Consider the following 22,366-nt stretch of genomic DNA (forward strand, 5'->3'; position numbering starts at 1 on the left):
TCCAATATCATGTTCCTAAGCAGTTTCCATGATGTTTCCAAGTTTTTCACTTCCATAGGGGTGGGCCCCTTTTAGCTTTTGTCTCACTAGCGTCCTCATTTTGGTATAGTCTCCCCTTTTAAAGTTAAAGGTTACTGTAGTAGATTTTCTTTTCACTTCCCCACCTACTTGGTTGTTAAACCAACTGCTTTGAGGTCACAACTGCACAAAGGCTCAGCACTTACATTTTGCAGCAAATCCTGAGCACTACTTACAGGTAGATTAAGAATGGCCTTTTCTCTTGTATTCCAGGACTAATTGCTCCAAAAAAGAATCTTTTATAATATCAAGACATTTGTTTCTTTAGCCCTTCCTGAGGTTAGATTGGCCAAGTCTATTTGTGGATAATTCACGTATTATTACTGTGCTTTATGCTCTTGCAGGCACCCTCAACTCCCTTAGCATTTCTAGCTTACTGTTACCATCCTGGTCTTAGGGTCAATAGTATATACTGAGATTTATTTATTTTTATTAAAAATGCAGAATTTATATCCACAGAGATTCTACAGTATCTCTTATCCGTTGAAAAAATCTACCCTATTTAATTTGATGCAGTCTGATGTAGAGTGTCAGTCCCCCACCAGTACAACCTATTCAATCATTCCTTTATAGTTTGTGTCCTGGTATTAAAGCATCCCATTGGTATTCCTCATTCCACCACAATTCTGAGATACTTATTATATCAATATTGTTATTTACTGCTAAACATTCAAGTTCCTCCATCTTGGATCTTAGACTTCTGGCATTAGTATAAAAGCACTTATGTTTTTGATTGTTGCCTGGTTGGCTACTTGTATGAGACCTTTTAATAAGTATTTCTATTTGTTCATGCTTGTCTTTAGCACCCCCTGGCTTGGGGCTAGGGTGGGTCAGGCCAAGCTGGGTGGGGATTGGTTGCTAGCAGCCAGAGCCACACCTCCTGCATGGAGGCCCCAGTTTGCAGAGGGGCAGCCCAGGGCCAGGGCTTACGGAGAGGCCCCATGAGCAAGACTGATTGCCTGGCAGACCAAATCCAGCCCATGGGCAATATTTTGCCCAGCCCTGATCTAGCATCAGTCTCCCATGGATAGCAAGTGGGGAATTCCATTTTTCCCCATTGATATTTTTCCCAATCCATATCTCCCATGGATAAGCCCAAGTGGGGAACTCCATTTTTCTCTCTCTCCCTCTATGTGCATTGCATGTCTATATAGGGATTCTCTGCCATTAAAAGTGCTTGTGGGCAGCACGATAAATTAGACAGATATATTAATCCTGGCAAACAAGAGAAAACAAGAATCAACCCATACATTTTCCAGATTTTAGTACTTACTTTTTAAAGGTCTCCAGAAACTGTGCTAGAGTATGTATCAAATCATCTTTGTAAAGGCTGCTTGCCTGCAGTCCAGGGAGCAAGTGAAGAAGGTCCCAAAAGTAGGGTTGTTTGTAAAGGCTTTCAACTGTAGAAATGATCTCTTCTGCTTTATTCAAATCCACCTTTATTAAAAAAGGTGTGTGTGTTAAATATTCAGGAGAGAGGGAGGACCAGTGACCTGCCTTTTCCTAACTCCCCCTATCACTTCCCAAGAATTATTAACCATTAGAAACCTTTTAAGAAAGGAATTAACTGGCTTTGTACATTCACCCTGTGACACATTCACTGCTTTTTGAATGCCTAGCAGTCATAACTTAACTATACATGCATTCCTGGTGGGAAAACAGAATTATGAAAAACCCAAGGCATCCCCTTCCTCAGCTTCTGCTCAGAGAAAAGAGAAGGATTAACTCTGAAATCCAAAAAGCAAAGTGTTCTGTAGCCCTGCAACAGAAATACAATGTCTCTGGGGGAATAACAACTAGGTATGGTCAAGGAATGATGAGAGAGGTGAAGCCTCCATTCCATCCTTGCTTTTCCAGCTCTTTGTGAAAAGCTTCCATGAAACAGGCCAGGAAGAATGAAAAGGGATTTTCATTCAGTCCAGTTGACCCTACTCTGATTAGTGATTTGATAAAGATGACATCTATTACGTTGGGTAATACCTTCATATGATTCTGCAAAACATAAACAGGAAAATGTGCCAGTGCTTATTATGATGCCATTCACAGGGGGAAACCCTTCAGTGGGACTCTAGCATAAGTGTTTACCAAGATGACCAAGGCTAATGGTGGAAACCAAGACCTTTGTACATTTTCTCTCATTACTGGGAAGAAAAAGGGGGGAAAAAGGTTCAAGGCCAAGTTCAATAATAACTGAGATTTAACACATTGATGAATGTGATTCTCTTTTTATTTTATACTCAGTTCCAGAAAGAAAACCTTGCCATTATGCGGCTCCTTCCAGTTAAATATGTAAAAGAGCAATTTACAGATATTGCCTGTAAAATGCCATCTAATCCATCTCAGATTGTATGGCCTAAAACTTCATTTTACAAAGAGGCAGACATCACTGAAACTATGGAGCAAATTTACTTTGGCTATTGAAAGTTAGTGATTTGTGAAAAACTATAGAATTGACAGCCTTGGAAATTGAATTCTGTGCCCATTCAGTTTTTGTCTTTCCACCAGAATTGCAAACAAGCTGCGATAACAGATGATTTATCTACACTAGGGATGGGACGGATGGCAAACACATATCAAAAGGGACTACCCAAAGGACTCGAGAGGGACATTTCTCCTAAACTCGGTCACCCTGTCTTTTTTCACTCCATCTCTATTCTGCTATTCATCAGCCAGGATCACTGCATCAAATCTAAATTAGACACAATCTCTTCTAGACAGCACCCACATCTTTCTGCTTTTGCTGTAATGAGCATTTTTTACATGCTGTTGGAAACCACAAACACTCAAAACACGAGGATGAAAAAGCCTTTTTGTTAAGAGTATTTTGTATTACACTTTTACCCATTTTGTACAAATAGATAGAATGGCCTGATAGGTACACCTTTTAAAAATCTCATAACAGACATACAGCAATGGCTTTAAGCCAGTAACAACCTAAGCCAGGTGCAAATTAGTGATCTAGCAATTAATGGCTCTTTATTAAGTCCAAGAGACTACACTGTTTTCTCAGCAATATCCCAGCCTTTACAAATACACTCTGACCAAAACATGAAAAGTATCACATTTTCTACTCTTTAATACTATAATGTCTACTCTTCAATACTATAATGATACAAACTCTAAAGCTGACATGATAATTTCAGAATGAAAAGTGAAGATACTTACAGCTAACAAAACAGAGCTGTTGTTCACCCCTGTAAAAACAAGAATATTCCAGAGATATATCATTAGTAACAGCAGAACCTTTGCTACCATACAACTTGTAGACATTCATATATCATATTATAAATTATATACATACACGTATGTAACTTATATTTGTGTGTATATGTATACACACATATATACACACACATACACACTGTTTATTAAGGAAAAGAGGCTTGAGACTCAGAGTACACCAGTATGTAAACTTACTGTTTCCCAGTATTTGCAAGTATATTATTTAACAACATTATTTATTGGTGATGACTATGGTATCTCTAACTATTCTGCTTAGATACTAAGGGCCGTCCAAGATGATGGAGATGTTAGATGGTGCTTGAGGATAGGCTAGAGAAGGGTGCTGGCTGTATACCTATCAACACAGATCAAGATGAATTTGCTAACACAGATTAAGGTGTTTGAGGCAAGTGCATATCCAGTGCAAGATCTGACCAGCTCTAGCTTTCCACAATGTAGCCTCTTCCTAAAGAGCCACCATAAATTGGTAGGATTTTACTGCCTCCTCCACTCAGGGAATTGACTAAATGACTCAACACTCTCCTCAAAAAAAGTGTAGCACATGTATATACTGCATCATAAGTACTAGGAAAAACAAGAAGTTAGATCACTGCACTAGCTTATATACTGTGCCTGCTCAGCCCTGGGAGCTAGGGATACTCTTGAATATCAATGTGCCCATATGATCACATTACTGAACCTTGTCCCTATAATTCCTCCCACCTCCAAAGTCTATTTTGTTAGTAATAAGTGATGCAAGTGGTGGTTAGTGTTTTAGATAGATGTTACGCTTGTAGCATGTTATATGTGGTTATCATGCAATTAATCGTAACATGCCCAAAATTTTACCAATTTTGAGATTTGCACTGAGAACTTTCTATCCTGGGATGGAGGCAAACAGATAACATTTACACCAGTGTAACTTACACCGGTGTTTTACCCCCGATTTTTCCTGAAGTAATTCTACATCAGATTCAAGTAGGCTACAGTGGTGAAGGAGCTTATATTGTCCACTTCTCTTATACCAATATAAACATGTGGTCTACCCCAGCCTCAATAGAGAACCCTTCTTACAGCCTGACCCTCTTTTCTCAAGCTCCACTCATCATATTACTCTCCCTAATCCCTTCTTTTATTTAGCATCCACAAATATTTTGTCAGGTTTCATATTTAGATTAAAAGTTTATGGGGATCAGGCATCTATCCTACTGTGTGTCACCTTTGGGTTCCCCGAGACAGAAAAACCAATAGTAATTATTGAAATGATGCTACTTCCTGATCAATTTCTGAACTAGAACATGATTTTTTCATGGCAAAAAGAGCTGCTATCCATTTTAAATGGTTGTCACTTGCTATCTTATACACAAGACAGTCAGTATCTATAAAATGGTAGCTTACCTGATAACTTTGATTCTTTTCCCCACACTTTTTGTAAAACAATGGCTTTCTCAGTAGTCTCTAAGATTTCCTCTGCAAGGTCTTGTATTTCTTTCAGGAAGGCCATGTCATTTCCCAAAAGACTCTCTGGACCATCTTGGAAATTGGAGGCTCTTTTTGTAGGAGGAGCAAAGACCACATCATTTTAAAATAGTGTTTGGAAAGAAAATATGTCTCTGTCACCTGTGAGCTCAGGCATGTAGGGTGTAAGTGAGGATTTCAATGGTCTATATTTACCTGATTTTTATTTTATCTTTTCCCCAAGTTCCTTACAGTTTCTGTTGCAATAAAACTCCCAAAAGTTGGGGGGGGGGGAGCGAAGGGAGACAAATGAACTCTGGCATAGACACCTCCTCTAGTTTGATGTCATGACTGAGACAATGACCAGTGATCATAGGATCATAAGGAAGTGGGGCTGGAAGGGACCTCAGGAGGTCATCTAGTCCATCCCCCTGCTCAAGGCAGGATCATCCCTAACCAAAACTATCCCAGACACGTCTGCCCAACCTGCTCTTGAAAACTTCCAAAGATGAGATTCCACAATTTCTCTAAGAATCCTGTTCCAATGTTTGACCACCCTCATAATCAGAAAGTTCCTTCTAATCTGCAACCTAAATTTCCTCTGCTGCAGCTTGAGGCCATTGCTCCTACTTCTGTCCCCTGAGGCCACAGAAAAAACTCATCTCCATCCTCTCTATGATCTCCCTTCAAAACCGTTATCAAATCCCCCTCAATCTTCCCTTTTCCAGACTAAATCACCTTAGTTCTTTTAGCCTTTCCTCCTAAGTCTTGTCTCCCAGGCTCCTAATAGCTTTTGTTCTCTTCTAGACTCTTTTCCATCTCTCCACATCCCTCTTGAAGTGTGGTGCCCCAAACTAGATGCAGCACTCCAGTTGAAGTCTCTCCAGTGCTGAACCGAGTTTCAGAATCACTTACTTAGATTTGCAAGTGACACTCCTATTAGTACAACCTAGTACTGTTGTAGCAAACCCCCCCCCTTTTTTTTTTTTTGATTTATTTTAAAATGCATTCCCTCCCCTTCCCCAACCATTTCTGACTTTTTCTCTCCCTCTCTATTCCCTATAGATAACTGTAAGTAAGCTCAGACTTAGGATAAGCTTTAACATTTTTATTTTGGTAGCAAGTTTTTGGTTTTGGATATTCACTGTTTTATATTGTATTATTATTAGGTTTGTATTGATTCTTACTGTTGTATATTGTATTATTATCATTTTCGTATTGATTGTTATTGTTTCATATGGCTATTGTATGGTTTAGGCCTGTGTTTGTAACTGAACCAGTCATGTCAAGTTTCCATTTTACATGTCAAGCCTCCATCTTGTGTCCTCTGCCCGGGCATTCCATATTGCAACTGTATGAGTCACGTACTCCCTCCCATGTAAATTGGTTCCTAGATGAATGAGAATGATTGGGAATGATTGAAATACAATGGTAGCAGGCCTCTACTGAATGGTGTGTAATGACTGGGCCATCACCTCACATTGATTCATCCAGGAACCACGGACTTCACCCAGGAACAGAGACAAGAACCCAGCATTTGAAAGACAAAAGACCCTGCAGAACCAGCAACTCTTACCATTGTACCCCACCACTACAGACCCCCAAAGCTGCACATCCCTGCATGGAGCACACATGCTCCGTATGCCAGGGGCTGACCCTTGCCTGGGCATGCATCCTGTCACTAGGGTCACACAAGGTCTGCCCCTATAAAAAGGGGTAGTGAAAACAGACCCAGTGGGATGCCCTCTCCATCTGGACCAGCACCATGCCACACCACCTATCCACCCAGAGGCCCTGCTGGCGACCCCGCTCTGGACAACACCTACTGGACAAGGACCCCTTTCCAGCCTGGATAGGTAGCTATCACCCCCCACCCTCTCTTCAACCAGGGACTTGGACTCTGCTTCTCTTCCCTACCTGGACTCCAGCCCTTCCACTGAGTCTCTTTCTCTTGCTACCAGTGCGTGTGTGTGCATGTGCACATGTGCATGTGTGTGAACCAATAATTTCATGGGGCTGTGTAGTGTGTTGCCTGTGTAATAAAACTGTTATTTGGACCCCTAAGTTGGGTTTTGCTTTACCATGGCTTGGCCCTGCTCCAATCTCTGCTCCTCACCCCTCTAACTTCTGTCTCATTTCACCCGCTCCTGCTTCTGGCTCACTGCCACCTTTCAGTCTCTCCTGCTGCTTTTCCTGTGATTTTCTGCCCTCCCCCTGTTCCTACTGCCTTTTCCCTGTGACTTTCTGCTGCCTTTCTCTGCTTTCCTGCTGCCCTGCCACCTTTCAGTCTCTCCTGCTGCTTTTCCTGTGATTTTCTGCTGTCCGTCTCTCTGTTTTCAGGTTTCCCCCGCAACTTCTGTGTCATTGCCCCCCCCCCCCCCCCGGCAGCTCCTTATGGCTGTCCTGCAGTTTTCTCCAGCAGCTGGAGCCTTTCTCCAGCTCCCAGCACCTACTGCCACTCCCTGCAACTTCTCTAGCTGCCCAGGAGCCATCCTCTGGCTCCCCACACCTTCCCTTAGTCCCATTTTCCCTCACCCCACCTACCTTTTCAGCTCCCCCATAGCTCTGGCTCTAGTCCCAGCCTCTGTGCGGCATGTTCTGTAGGATTTGGGCATTGTCTTTTAATCAATTAAAATCAATTAACCTAAAGTTACCCCCAAGCCTCAGTTCTTCAGCCCAGGCCCCTCTAGTCTACCGGTTCTAATCCCAGTCCCAGTGACTTTCACTCCGTACACTTCTACTTTCTTACGTTAACCTTTCCCCAGGTATCCCAAGTACACCAAGCACTTACATACATACACATCGCAACACCCAACTTAGGAACTCACCTGTGTGTATGTGTAGGTGGGTTGTATGTGTGTGTGTGGGGGGGGGCATTGTGTGTATGATATATGAATTAGTGATCTGTGTCTAACTTTTGGGGTGTATAGTGTATGTGCTTGAATTGGTGATAGGTATGCATATGCCTAGGCTGGTTTGGATGTGTATGTGCCTGAGCTGGTAGTGTGTGTGTGTATGTATGCACCTAATTGATTTGTGTGTTTGTATATGTGCAATTGTGTCACACCCTCCTATCTAACAGCGCAATATTGAGATCCTGACAGTTGGCCTAACCCCACAGTGCAACATTATATATTGTTAGCATTTTTTTTCACAAGAGCACACTGTTGGCTCATATTCAGCATAGGATTCACTGTAACCCTCCACATCCCTCTCCATAGTACTGCAGCCTAGCCAGTCATCCCCCAGTCTGTATTTGTGCATGCAATAACTCCATCTCAAGTGATAAGCACTTCCAAAAAAAAAAAGTTGTTAATCAACTAAAGTGCACTGAAGCAGATGATTGATAATAGGAGGGGACTTCTTCATAAGTCTGACGGGTCACTCAAGATATGAAAAAAAAAAAATCACTGACTAACCATCTCTGCTATTCTACCCAGGCTATGCAAACAGAGTCACTGCACAATAGTGAGAGCCGTGACCTACTCAAGAGATGCAACTAAAGCAAAACCTTTATTCTGCCTCCCTGAACAAGGAGCAGTTTTACCTTCTCTGACTATCTAACCTACCAAACTGCCTTGCAAACATCTGATGTGTTTATAAGCAAACAGTAAGAATGACCACTAAAATCCTTAGTATAGCAGCAACAGTTTCTAAGACAGATTCTTAATACTCAAAGTACAGTTTTCCTTCTAGAATCAACTGTTAGGATGGTAGGGTGGGTTGGAAATTTATTGCCTTGCACTGAAGTCCATGATAAAATTGACAATAAAACAATATAGTGAAGCTTTGGACCAACACATACCAAGCTAACAAAAGTTGTTATGATGTCGCTTTCAAACAAAATATGCAAATTTCATGTAACTAAACTCTCAGTCTTTTGACAGTCCAATATAGGCAAGTCTGAGATGATGTAGTAAGTATCTGCTTTACTGTAAACAGTGTCTCTATATTGCATATGTGGTTCATAACAATTTTATGAAGATATGCAAGAGCTTACTTAGGAGACGAACATCACATTACAGGCACTCAATTTCTCTTAGCTCTTACATTTTCAGCTAAACAAAATTGTACATGCTGGCTATAATAGTGATATCTAGTGGCCACCTGCTAATATTAAAAATTCAGGCAATGTATATTAATTCCCAGATAGAAACAAAGCAAAAGGACCATATTTCTCTCTTCCTTTTTCTTTATCCCACAATATTCCTTAGAAGAACCACAGTAAACAATAGAAAAAAAATCTCCCTAATATATTGCAAGCTGTGACAGAGGCAACATTAGCAAGGACCCCATTCAAAAAACTACCACTCCTTCCCATCAAGTCAAATAGAACCTGTGGCTAAAGGCTACATTTTCTACTTGTTCACAAAGGGCAAGTGAAGACCTCTCAACTGCAAAACTAAGTAAACAAAGTCACTGTTCTCTAATTTCCTCCTTCAGTCAACAACACTGATACATAACTTTCTGTTTCTATCAATTTTTTTCCCCAGATCCACTGTCATCCAATTGGTCTTGAATGGAAGAAATATTTAGCAAAAGCCTTTGCACACATCCAGACACTGGGTAAAACCTCTAGTCAAGTCAGACAACTCACATCTCCTCATAAACACTCCAAAAGTAACAATCCCCTATCCCTTCTCAAAACTAGCCCCTTTCCTGAACAACTTGTGGAAGTATTCCTACAGTCATCCATATTCCAGTTTGTATAGAGCCCCTGAAAACCTGAGAAAGAAATAGCACACATACACAACAAACAGCAGCAATAGTTAGGTATGGTTGTGAAACTGATTCAGGAAACATAATCACCTTCTTGAGATCTAAGGGACATCAGCTGGAGAGTCAGGCCTTGGCTCTTCCTAATACCAGCATGGAGCCATAGGGTTTGCTAGGCTACTGGCTTAAGGTAGGCATCCCAAAGTCTGTCCTGACTCACACTTGACTGTTGTAATGGCTACCACATGGGTTTTGTAGCACTAGAGGATTATTTGGGCAAATCTCCCCAGGGGGGAGGGGGTTTTCAAGCATGGGAAGGGAGAGGTGGTGGCGTAGGGAGAGTAGATGGAGGGTGGTCAGTCTTATCTGCCATTGGGGACAAGAAAGACCTATGCTGCTGCTGCTGTGTTCTCACACCTAGTTCTTAGTGAAGCGAAACTATTCCTGATCCTGCAAACTTCAGGGAAGGAAAGGATGCCATTCTGGGACCCCCTCTAGTGCCCCTCTCTCACACACACACACACACACACACACACACACACACACACACAAGTTATGCTTTTCCCAACAGATGGATGCACAATAGATGGATCTCTGGGCAAGCCCCGGGCACCCCCATATAACAACTGCACCAGTCTCATGCAAGACTGGTCTTCTGATGACTGGAGTATTTGCTAAAGCTTCATTACAGCTGCTATAGATCTCTTGCACACTGCATTTCCACAAAGATAGCCATGGGAACTACCTCCAACACAATTAACTGCAGGAGCAGATCTAGAAGATTTTACAAGACTGAAATGAAAGCTCTGGAGGCCACTCTCAAGGCAGCAGATAGGAAATTGCTGATGAACCACAGGTTTATCAGATTAAGACTGAAGTAACTGGATATTGCCTATTTTAAACTAGCTTGGCTAAAGTGTGGTAACAGGATAATACCTGGTTAACTGACCTTTGTGTCCTTTTTTAATCTTGAAAGTAATATAATCATGAAGCAGATTTTAATTAAGAGTAAATGCGAGCAGGGAATTAAGTAAATACTGGAAGGCTGTCCCTTGTCTCAACACCACCGCCAGGTCTGAATCCCTCCGAGGGCTATGGGTGAGTCTGATGCCCTTTGTCCGTTAGAAATCTCACGTCGCCTTGTTCTTCCAAGGAACACTGTAAAAACCCTATCTGCAAAACTACATCTTGGTAAGAACACTCCTACTTCTCACAAAAGTTTTGTATTCCAGAGTGTTTTTGTAAAGTAGGACAGGACATAATCTTAACTTTTCCAAGGCATTCTTTGTCTTAAATAAAGCTTGTTTTAGTTTTAGCCTGGGAATTATAGAAAACTCATTCTTATCTGCCTCAAACCCAAATGGATTACAAGCAAAACAATGCAATTGTTTCTGAAGTGTTCTAATAGGCAAGTCTCGGTTAACAAAGAGTTTTTGTTAGGAACTAATGTTTGCATTTTTCAGATTATACTATTATTACTATACTACTTACACTACCAACACAACAACATCTGAAAACTATAAACATGGACATTTGGAGGAGAAAAACAGGGACATGTCTTGATTATACTGAAAAGCACTAGAGTCAGTGGTTTGCAGATCAAAAAAAGAGATGAATATTTTACAGAAATGCAATGTTCCAACTCACTCAAAATGCAGATCTATTCCAAAAGCAACCATGTGAGGTATTGGGGAGTCAGCCTCTGCAGGATTTTCAGTGCTAAGGCCATTATCCTGCAAACGTTCTCCTACAGGGAGATGAGTGGCTCCATTGGTTAAAACAAACAAACAGAGTTAAATATATTTGGAAGTACTTGCTGGACTGAAATGTAAGACCACTCATGTTAGATTCAACCCCACAAACTCAGGCTAAACTCCCCATATCTTTATCAAGTTTTTCCATGTCTCAAACCACCATTACCAATAACAGTTTTTCAGGACAAATTCTGCTCATGCATACACCTGTGCAAGCCTATTGTCTTCACACTGTGCCGCTTCACACTGCTTTTACTGAGCAGTAAAAAACCATCCAAAGACAAAGTAACCACCCAGCTAGCTTCCTAACTCACTTCTAACCCCCACCCCACCAGCGTTCTCATGAGTCACCAGAATCCTCCAGGGAGTTCTTGTATCCCATGACACCTGGAGCCCCTTCTGGCTAAAGGGACATTACTCTCATCAGTTGTCTTGCTGTTGTGGAATAGATTTCCCCCATAACAAGCAAATAGTGTATGTATGCCCCAGACCTTTGATTGAACCATGTCCAAAACTATGAAGATATACAAAGCCAGCATAACATAATGTTTAGGGTGATAAAAGCAACATAAATGGATACAAAGTATCCAGCCAGTAAGGTCAACCATACCTTGTCATGCATCCAAAGGTGCATCTCAAGCCAGTCCAGAGAGGTGATACTCCCCCTCTATGTGACTTTGGTCAGGCTACAGTTGGAGTACTGCATCCAGTACTGGGCGCCGCACTTCAAAGGGGATGTGGCCAGCCTGGAGAGGGTTCAGAGGAGGACTACCCACTTGGTGAGAGGGCAGGAGGACAGGCCCTATGAGGACAGACTGAGGAACCTGAACCTGTTCAGCCTCAGCAAGAGGAGGCTGAGGGGAGACCTAGTGGCTGCCTACAAGCATCAGGGGAGATCAACAGCAAATAGGTAGAGCCCTTTTCTCCCCAGCACCACCTGGGGTGACAAGGAACAATGGTCATAAACTGATGGAGAATAGGTTTAGGTTAGAGATCAGAAGGCAATATTTTACAGTTAGGGTGGCCAAAATCTGGAACCAGCTTCCCAGGGAAGTGGCCCTCGCCCCTACCTTGGGCAAATTCAAGAGGAGGTTGAATGATCACCTGTCTGGGGTCTTGTGAACCCAGCATTCATTCCTGCCTGTGGCAGGGGGTTAGGCTAGATGATCTGTTCAGGTCCCTCCTGACCCTAGCTACGATGAAACTATGAGTAACAAGGCGCTTTCCACTGAGACCACATATGCTATATTAGTACAATAAAACACAACAGAATATTAATGACACACCACAAACCTCCACAACATAATGGGCTTCTGGATACTCACTATAAGACTTTTGACTTTTAAGAAACCTTTATTCCCCGGAGGGTGATGACTCGGAGCCAGTAAAAAGCATGTACAAGGACGCCCGAAGCTCTGGGCCTCATGGACAAGGCCTGGGCTCATGGCCTGCAAGGCCTGCCCGTACACTCTAGACAAAAAAAAAACCAACCAACACAACGAACATAAGGACTATTTACAGTATTTACAGTTCTGCCAGCAGGGACACCCATGGAGGCCTCCGGGGTCGACCCGCACGAGCAAAAGTCCAGGGCCTCGGCCCGCTTGACGCGTCTCTGCGGCTTGAGCAGCCGGTGGCATCACAGAACGAGGATCAGGCGTCCCGCCTCGACCCGGCACAGCACCCCCTCGAGGGCCCAGCGCTCCTCAAAGGCAGGCACCGTCCGCCGGAGGACAGCGTGCTCAAACTCGAGCGAGAGGCGGGCCCGCACCAGCAGGCGGAAGAGCTGCAGGGCGTCGACCATCCCGGTGCCGCTGAGCTGGTTTCGCCGGCTCTTCAGGGTGGCCATCTTGGCCTGGCCCAGCAGGAAGTTGGCCAGGCTGACCGTGGCCCGCTCGGCTGCCCGGTATGGAAAGGAGTGGACGTAGGCGTCTTTGGAGAAGTCTCGGCCCAGTACCCGAAGCAGTGCGCCCAGGGCGGCAAAGAGAGGCTGCAGCCGGGGGCAGTCGAGGAAGGCGTGGAAAATGTCCTCGTCCAGCACCCCCGGGCAGAAGGGGCAGGCCGCCGAGGCCGCTGGGTCCAAGTGACGCACAAAGGTGCCGGTGGCCAGGATGCCGTGCACGAGCCGCCACTGCAGGTCGCCGGTCTTCTTGGCGATGGGCGCCTTATACAGTGTGCGCCACGCCGGGGTCCCGGGCCGCGCCAGGCGCCGCCGCCACGCAGTGTCAGGGCGGCCGGCGAGCACCTGGGCGTGCCGGGTGCGCACCACCCACATGTAGAGGCCCTTGCGGGGCAGGGTGCCAAAAGGGCAGCCCGTATTGCTGCTGGGGGGCACCAGGAGCCTGAGCAGCGTGTTGGGCCGCTCGGCCAGCTCGCCGGGTACCGCTGGGATGATGGGTAGCGGTGGGAAGGCGTCTTCTGCGGCGTCTGCGGTGGGGAGGGGCCGGCGAGTCTGGAGATGGGCTTCCAGGGCGGTCGCTGCCTCCGTCGGGAGGGCGGCCCTAGCGGCCCGCAGAAGCCGCCCCGCGGTGCGGACGGAGCGCATCGCCAGCCGGGCAGCCAGGGCCTCGGGTGACAGCCAGTCCGACCGAGCGGGGTCCAGGAGGTGCTCCAGGCGGGTGGAGCGCGCCTCGACGAGAGCTGCCGTGAGGCTGGCGGAGGCCAGGCTCGGCACGACACGGTGCAGGGCCGGGTTGTGGACCAAGGGCTCTCGAAGGAGCTGCGGGAACCGCAGGTGCCTGGCCTGGGGACAGAGATGGAAGGCCGCCCGCCAGGCCCGCACCACGCTGCGGTAGAACGGGGGAAGGACCGCCCCGTTCAGGAAGGTGAGGTCCAGTTGAAACAGCTCCCGGTCAAAGCCGAGGCCCCCCACTCGCCGCAGGAATCGGCACGCCAGCTGTCGCCACGGGAGGTGGCCTTCGGTGTACAGGAGCCGCTGGAGGGCCTGCAGCCGATAGGCGGCCACCCTGCTGGCCAGATCAATCAGGCCCTGGCCCCCCTCGCCGGTGGGCAGGTAGAGGGCAGCTCGTGGGAGCCAGTGGCGTCCGTCCCACAGGAAATCGACCAGGAGCCGCTGCAATCTCTCCAGTAGCTCCGGCGGAGGGTCCAGCACCGCGCAGCAGTGCCACAGGGTGGCCGCCGCCAGGTTATTGATGACGAGGACGCGCCCCCGGTAGGAAAGGCTGGGCAGGCGCCAGCGCCACCGCTGCAGGCGGGCCTCCACTCCCTCCTCGAGGCCGTCCCAGTTGCGCGCCATGAAGGTCGTCGGCCCCAGGAACACGCCCAAGACCTTGAGGCCCTCGCAGCGCCAGGCGAGGCCCCCCGGCAAGTCCGGCGGAGGCCTGCCAGTCCATGCGCCAAGCAGCAGAGTGTCACTCTTGCCCCAGTTGATGCGGGCGGAGGAGGCGCGCTCGTAGGCCCGCTGGCAATCTGCCAGAGCCCGCACGTCTTCCTGGGTGGCGAGGAAGACGGTGACGTCGTCCGCATAGGCCGACAGTCGGAGACGAGGGCCAGCGGACGGGCCCGTGGCCGATGGCAGGGCCACCCCACTCAGGCGGCGGCGCAGCGCGTGTAACAGCGGCTCGATGGCCAGGGCGTAGAGCATGCCCGACAGCGGACAGCCCTGGCGAATGCCCCTGCGCGCGGGGAACGGAGCGCAAAGCACCCCGTTCACCTTGAGCAGGCTGGAAATGTCCCGGTACAAGACCTGGAGGGCCCCGGTGAAGAGGGGCCCAAAGCCAAAGGCCTCCAGCGTGCGGAAGAGGTAGGCGTGGCCCACGCGGTCAAAGGCCTTCTCCTGGTCGAGAGAGAGGAGGCCGACGTCGAGGCCAAAGAGCTCGCTAGCCGTGAGCAGGTCCCGCAGCAGGAACAGGTTGTCTTGTATGGTCCTGCCCGGCACGCAGTAGCTCTGCTCGGGCCCGGTGAGAGAGGCCATGACCGCGCGGAGGCGGGTGGCCAGCGCTTTGGCCAGAATCTTGTAGTCCGCGCACAGCAGGGAGACCGGCCGCCAGTTCTTCATGTAGCCCAGGTCTCCCTTCTTGGGCAGCAGGGTCAGCACCGCTCAGCGGCAGCTGATCGGCAAGACCTTGTCGGCGAGGCTCTCCTGGAAAACGCGCAGGAGGCTGGGGCCGAGGAGAGGCCAGAAGGTCTTGTAGAACTCGGCAGGCAGCCCGTCGAGGCCCGGGGCTTTGCCGGAGGCGAGGCCGGCCGTGGCGGCCGCCAGCTCTTCCAGGGACAAGTCCCGCTCCAGCTCGCCGGCCTCCAGGGCATCGAGACGCGGTAGGCCCTCGTGGAGTTCCCGCGTGGCCTCGGGGCACGACGGCTCGGCCGCGAACAGGTCGCGATAGAAGGCGACGGCACGTTCGCGGACTTCGCCCGGCTCTGTAATGACCCGGCCCTCAGGAGTCTTGACATGGTCCAAGACTTTGCTCACTGCCCGCCGCCGCTCCAGGTCGAAAAAGAAGCGGGTCAGGGCGTCGGTTTCCACCAGCTCCTGGCAGCGGGCGCGGATCCTCGCGCCGCGGGCCGCGCTCTCCGCCAAGTCGCGCAGGCATTTCCTGCGGAGCCGGAGGCTCTCGCTCAGTGCTGCGTCGCTGCCAGCGGCCAGGAGAGCAGCCTCGAGCTCCGCCACGTCCTCCTCCAGCTTCCGGATACGGCGGCGCGTCTCGTTCGTGGCCAGCTGGGTGTACTGCTGGCAGAAGGCTTGGGTCTGGACCTTGCCCACGTCCCACCACAGCTTCCAGGAGGAGTGGCTCGGTCTCGCAGCCTCCCACCTCCGCCAAAAGTGGGCAAAGCAGTCCCGGAAATAAGAGTCCTGGAGCAGACTAATGTTCAAACACCAATACGGTGCCTGTGCACAGGCTCTCCCCGGCAGGCTCAGTTCGCTGAAGGCCAGGCCATGATCTGATAGACCCGAGGGAGCGATGCGGCTGCTGCGCAGGAGTGACAGGTGGTGCCTGGTGATATAAAGGCGGTTGAGGCGAGCCATGGTGAGACCGCCGGCACTCATCTTGGCCCAGGTGTACTGGCGCGCATCGGGATGCAGGGCTCGCCAGACGTCCACGAGGTCTGCCCCCTCCAGGGCAGCTTGCAGCTTGCGAGCGGAGGGCAGGTGGGGCTCAGGCCCTGTGCGGTCGAGGCGCGGGGCAGTGGTGCAATTGAAATCGCCCCCGAGGAGGAGCAGGTCATCATCCTCGCTAGCGTCGCGCAGGAGGGCAGCCAAGCTCTCAAAGAAAGCGACCCTCTCCTGGCCATCGGAGGGCGCGTAGATGTTGACGAGCAGCAGACGGTGTTGCGCGAGGGTGACGCGGACGGTCAGCAGGCGGCCGGGGACAACCTCCCGCGGCACCGCCGCGTCAAGCTGCAGCTGCAGCGATAAGAGTGTCGCGACCCCCGCGCAGAGGTTGGTGCCGTGGCTCAGGAACACCTGTCCTCGCCAGGCAGCCCGCCAGGCCGCCTGGTTGAACCTGTCAGAGTGGGTCTCTTGTAGGAAGGCGATGGCCAGCCTCTTCTGTCGCAGGAGCTCCAGGACGGCCTAGCGCTTCACCGCGTCTCGACAGCCGTTGACGTTGAAGGTGCCAATGGTTGTGGCTGCCATGGGTGTGGGTGTGGGAGAGGAGGAGCAAAGCAGAGTGCGGGTGGAAGAGCGAGCACCCAAGAGCAGAGCAAGGCAATACAGACAGGTCAGGGAAGGCCTACCGTGCCCTACTCTAGTCGAGGGACCCGCCCAGGCCCCACTCCACTCTCACCCTCTGGGCAAGCTTGTCCAGACGGTAGGCCATCTGACGTGTGCCCCGATCTTGCTTCATGAGCTTGACTGCCGCCCTGGCAGCCTTGACAAACACTTTGGGGTCCGCACACCACTGGGTGATGTGCCCCGCTACATTTTTCTGCCCCTTGGTTAGCTTCAGCAAGGACAGGAGTCCCCCATAGTCAGGAGAGACCCAGGGGGGCTCCGCCAGCTTGGGGTGGATGTTGCCTACGGAAGAGCGGCGAGGCCGCACCCCCGGCGGGAGCTCGCCCGCAACTGCAGCGTCGACCCCCTCAATGTCCAGGCACATCAGCCGCCTCTCGTCGTCCGAGTCGAGGACCGGCTCCGCGAGGACATTCCCTGTCTTCTTGGGGGGGAGGGGCCATCCCGCTCACGACGTCTCTTGCGAGACTCCGAGAGCTGGATCTCCATCTTGCTAACGTCCCCATCTGCTCTGGTAGGCTGGGGCGTGACCAAAGGGGCAGCGGGCTCTCCCGCCACCCCCGGGGCCAGGCCACCAGAAGAGAGACATTCGCCACTATCCCTGCTGCCGCCTGACTCCGGAGGCTGGGGGACAGGCGAGGGGAGGGGGACCCCTGAAGGCCCCTCCCCCCCACCCGCTAAGTCTGCCTCGTCGGTGGCTACATCCGACGGGGCGGGTGGTGTGGCGGCCGGAACGGGGTCCGGCTCTGTAGTGGGGGGGGCCCTCGGCACTGGCCGAGGAGGGGTCTGTCAGGGATGGGGTGTCCTGAGAGGCCCCCCTCATCTCCCTCTCTTTGTCGGGTGGTTGGGAGGATGCCCGAGCCCCATCATCCGATGAGGCTCCAGCACCGCAGTCCCCGGACACCCCAGCCACTTCGGCCAGGGCAGGCAGGGGGCAAGGGGAGGCGTCCGCCTCTCCACCCAGTGGGGCTGCCGCACCGAGGGCAGGGGGCGCCACAGATGGGGGAGGGGGTGGTGGGGCCATGGTAGTAGCACCAGCCCCTCGGCTGGACGATGGCTTCCCACTGGAGACCCCGGTCCCCTGAGATGGAATGGGGGGGGAAGGAGGTCGGGAGGAAGAGCTCCCAGCCTCCCTGGGCCTGCCGCGTGCCCCAGAGGTCGACGCGCCGTCTCTCGGCGCTGCCGCAGGCGGCGATGGTCCGGCCGCCTTGCCCCGAGGGCACTGCGCGGCCAGGTGGGAGGAGCCGCCGCACTTGAAGCACGTGGTCTCTCCCACAGACAGATAGATAATGAACCGCCGCCCCTCGAGCGTGAGGCTCAGGGAGCGAGGCAGCGACTGGGGGCCCTCCTTGAGGAGCATGAAGACCTGCCTCCGAAAGGACAGGACGTGCTTGCCCTGAGGGTTCTTGTTTCCCATCGGCAGGCGGCGAAAAGGACTCGCGGGAACCCCATAGGCCTCGAGTCCCCTGGCCAGCTCCCGATTGGAAACGTGCGGTGGGACGTTGGAAATCACCACCCTCACTGCCTGAGTCTCTAGGGGCGTGACAGGGTAGTGGATGCCCACAATGTCCAGGCCCTCCGCACACACCCTGTCAACCAAGGCGGGCTTGCTCAAATAGATCATCGGGACCGTGTTCACGCGCCCCGCGTAGCGGATGGTACGCCATCCCAGGAGGGCGGCCAGAGCCTCCACGCAAGCCTCGAGCCCCACATGGAGAGGGGCATGAACCCTCAGGCCATGAGACAGTGGGAGGTCCTGAGAGACATCCTAATGCCAGCTGCCAGGCGTAGGAGCCGCCATTCCTCGCCAGGACAGGGTTAAACTGCGAAGCGCAGCAAAAAAAAAAAAAAAAAGCCTCAGGCTGGCCCGGGGACTGGGACTGGGAGGGGGCTGAAAACGCCCCAAAATCGGCCTGAGGGGGAGCAGAGCAACCCCGCAGGGGCTCAGGGCAAGCCCCAAGGCAAGGGGAGATGGCAGGGACCAAGGGAAGGGGCCCTGGGGGAGGGAGGCAGCAGAAATCAAAGAGACAACTCAGGCGGGGGTGGGGGAGGGGCAGAGGCAAACGAGGCTGCCAGAGCCCAGGGGAAAAAGGCTCAGAAAGTGGGGGGAAGGGGCAGGGAGGGGGTCCCCAGGGACAGGGTGGGGAGAGGCAAGGGGTTTTTTTGGGTGGGGGGACAGGAAAAGGCGGGCAGGGAGTGCGAGGCAACAAGCTGAAAGCACCTGAGCTGGAGGAGCTTAGAAGGGCTTCAGCTGTCGGCGGCCATCTTGAAAGAAAGAAAGAAAGAAAGAAAGAAAGAAATTCCTTCTCATGCTCACTGAAATCAGAGGACCTTAATGTGACATGCGGGTATTCTTTTTAGACCCTCACATATACTATTAATATTCAGTCCAGAGGTGTAGCTCGGCAGTCCATACCCTTGGCAGCCATGAGATGCCTGGGGTAGGGACAGTTGCCTCCATGCTGTTTGCAGGAGCACAAGCAGCTGTTGCTGTGGTTGCAGCTATTTTTGCATCCTCCCACAAGAGGCAGAATCAGGGGCTGCTGTTCCAGTCACCACTCCACACCCCCTCAGTAATGGTACTGATTAAATCCAATTTGTTACTGTAACCCCAGACACCCTACAAACACAGAGTCCTGGCTGCAGAGAGACTGCTAGATAGAGAAGATGGGCACAGGGCAGGGAAGGGTTATAACACACCAGCAGAGTGAACCCAGCAAGGACAGCAAACAACACACTAGTGCTACAGTGTAGGGAGGCTAGGAAAATGTGTGTAGTTAAAAAGGATCAACTATCTGGAAAAAATCAAGGGAAGGGACACAAGGGAAAAGGAGGCAAGAACAAAGGGTGTGAAAATGAAGGGACTGCAAGAGTGAACAAAGTGAACAGCTACACAGTGAAGAGAAGAGAAAGTCCTTACAAGACTGTAGAGAGATCTCAGAAAGCCAAAGGTCCCTGCTTTAGCTCCTCACTCTCTGACTGGTTTCTCCCTGTAGATTTTCTCTGAAGACTGGGGTCAGCAGGAAGAAAGGCACCACGCAGATCCTAATGTCCCTAGAGTTTGGGGAGAGGAGTTTCCCTACCTCACTCTTGGTCCCAGAGGCATATTAGCAATTTCAACCAGTGGTATAGTGATGCTATGTTGCAGTGATGGCATACAGAGCATAGGCAGCTTGGCTAGCTAGCAGCAGCTGCTATTTTTGTGTTGTCATTGGCATTTGGGGCTGCTATCCCTATCAGCCTCCTACTTCCCTCTCTCCCAGTTAAATCACTGATCACAACACAATGGGGGGGGGCAAGCTGTAACTGCAACATGGGCTCCCTGAACACCTGCTATCGCTATTACACAGGTTCCCTGGGGATTGCCATTTAGAGGCACACTTTAAATTTCATAGATTTCATAGATTTCATAGACATTAGGGCTGGAAGGGACCTCGGAAGATCATCGAGTCCAGCCCCCCGCCCAAAGGGCAGGAAGTCAGCTGGGGTCATAGGATCCCAGCAAGATAAGCATCCAGTTTCATCTTGAAGGTGTTCAATGAAGGCGCTTGAACCACCTCTGGTGGCAGGCTGTTCCAGACCTTGGGGGCTCGGACAGTAAAGAAATTCTTCCTTATGCCAGCCTGAAACGATCTAGTAGTAGTTTGTGACCATTCGACCTCGTCATCCCTTGGGGCGTTCTGGTGAACAAACATTCCCCCAGATACTGGTGGTCACCCCTGATAAACTTGTAGGTGGCCATCAGATCACCCCTGAGCCTGCGCTTTTCCAGGCTAAAGAGCCCCAGGGCTCTCAGCCTGTCATCGTAGGGTCTGCTTCCCTGACCTCTGATCACGCGCGTGGCTCTTCTCTGGACTCTCTCAAGCTTCTCCCCATCCTTTTTGAATTGTGGAGCCCAAAACTGGACGCAGTACTCCAGCTGCGGCCTCACTAAGGCCGAGTACAGGGGGAGAATGACGTCCCGGGATTTGCTTGAGAAGCATCTATGGATGCAAGCCAGCGTTTTGGTCGCTTTACTAGCCACAGCATCGCATTGCAGGCTCATGTTCATCTTGTGGTCAATGATGACCCCCAAGTCTCTTTCTTGCATAGTGCTAGCCAACATAGCACTGCCGAGCCTATAAGGATGCTGCAGGTTTTTTTTCCCAAGGTGGAGAACCTTGCATTTATCGGCGTTGAACACCATCAGATTCTCGTCCGCCCACTTGCTGAGCCTGTCCAGGTCAGCCTGGATCATCCGCCTGTCTTCTGGTGTGGATGCTTTGCCCCAAAGTTTGGTGTCATCTGCAAACTTGGCCACTCCGCTTCTGACTCCAGTGTCCACATCATTAATGAAGATGTTGAACAGTATGGGTCCAAGGACAGAGCCCTGGAGGACCCCACTGGTCACAGGACACCACGATGAGTGACTTCCATCAATTACTACCCTCTGGGTCCGACCCCGGAGCCAATTTTCCAGCCAGTGGATCGTGGAGGACCCAAGGCGACAATTGGCCAGTTTCTCCAAGAGGCAATCATGGGACACCAGATCGAAGGCTTTTTTGAAGTCAAGATATATGACATCAATCTCATCTCCCTTGTCCAGGTGATAGGTCACCTGGTCGTAGAAGGAAATGAGATTGGTCAAGCAAGACCTACCCGCAACAAACCCGTGCTGGCTATCCCTTAAGATGTTGGCGTCGGCCAGTCCATTAAGGATGGCCTCTTTAATAAACTAATGGCCTCTTTAATAAACTAAATAATAAATGAAGGCAGGTGCCTCAATTCTCTCAGTAGTAATGTTTCTGTTGGGCCCAGGAGGACTCTGGAGGATAGATGGAGGAGGAGGGAGATCTTCAGCTGAGTTCCAGTTTAGTATTTGATTCTAGTGTTTAATTTACTTTGTTTTTATGTCTCTGACCTGGATTCAAAATAAATGCAAGGATTGTAAAAAGAGGAGTCATTATTAATAGATTTTTAACAGAAAAGAAGGAAAGTATTAAGGGTTGACGCTGGTTTTGTGGCTCAGTGTGATCTAGATGAAGCATCCACTGCTGCAAATCAGGAATAGCAGTTCTAAAAAAAGCCTATGACATTCTTCAAGTGTGGGACTCTTGGCCCATTTTTGTGGGTGTGAATAACTAGTGTTTGGAGATGATGTGATTTCCCCATAGTTAGTTCTGTGACTAAATACCAGGTCTCAGTGCTGTTACTGTAACTTCTTTTTCATAAGCCTGCAATATTTGCAGAAGAAATGTTATAGTATATCAGCTGGCAGGTGGACGCTTGACAGCAAAGAATGATTTAACTGACTTGTAAAGTGTGAGGGGGGGTCACCTGATGTAATTGAGTAAAGGCTAGCTAGCCCAACATGTGCGGTGGGGTTTGCGGAGAAGGTGCAAAACATCCTGGATTTTGGGGGACTGTGAGTTAACTTGAATCTGGAGGGGATCTGGGACAGAAGTTC

At 50.1% G+C, this 22,366-nt stretch overlaps 1 protein-coding gene across 1 annotated transcript in view; it reads right to left on the reverse strand.

Annotated features, from left to right (window-relative positions):
- Positions 1-22,366, reverse strand: part of ABCA13 (ATP binding cassette subfamily A member 13) — a 370,934-nt gene that overhangs the window by 333,003 nt on the left and 15,565 nt on the right. The window contains 4 exon segments of the mRNA XM_059729347.1: positions 1,352-1,515; positions 2,011-2,070; positions 3,244-3,272; positions 4,699-4,883. Of these exon segments, the coding sequence (XP_059585330.1) occupies positions 1,352-1,515; positions 2,011-2,070; positions 3,244-3,272; positions 4,699-4,883 (438 nt within the window).

This window comes from Alligator mississippiensis, chromosome 5 (assembly GCF_030867095.1).
Source record: "Alligator mississippiensis isolate rAllMis1 chromosome 5, rAllMis1, whole genome shotgun sequence".
NCBI classification, from domain to species: domain Eukaryota; kingdom Metazoa; phylum Chordata; order Crocodylia; family Alligatoridae; genus Alligator; species Alligator mississippiensis.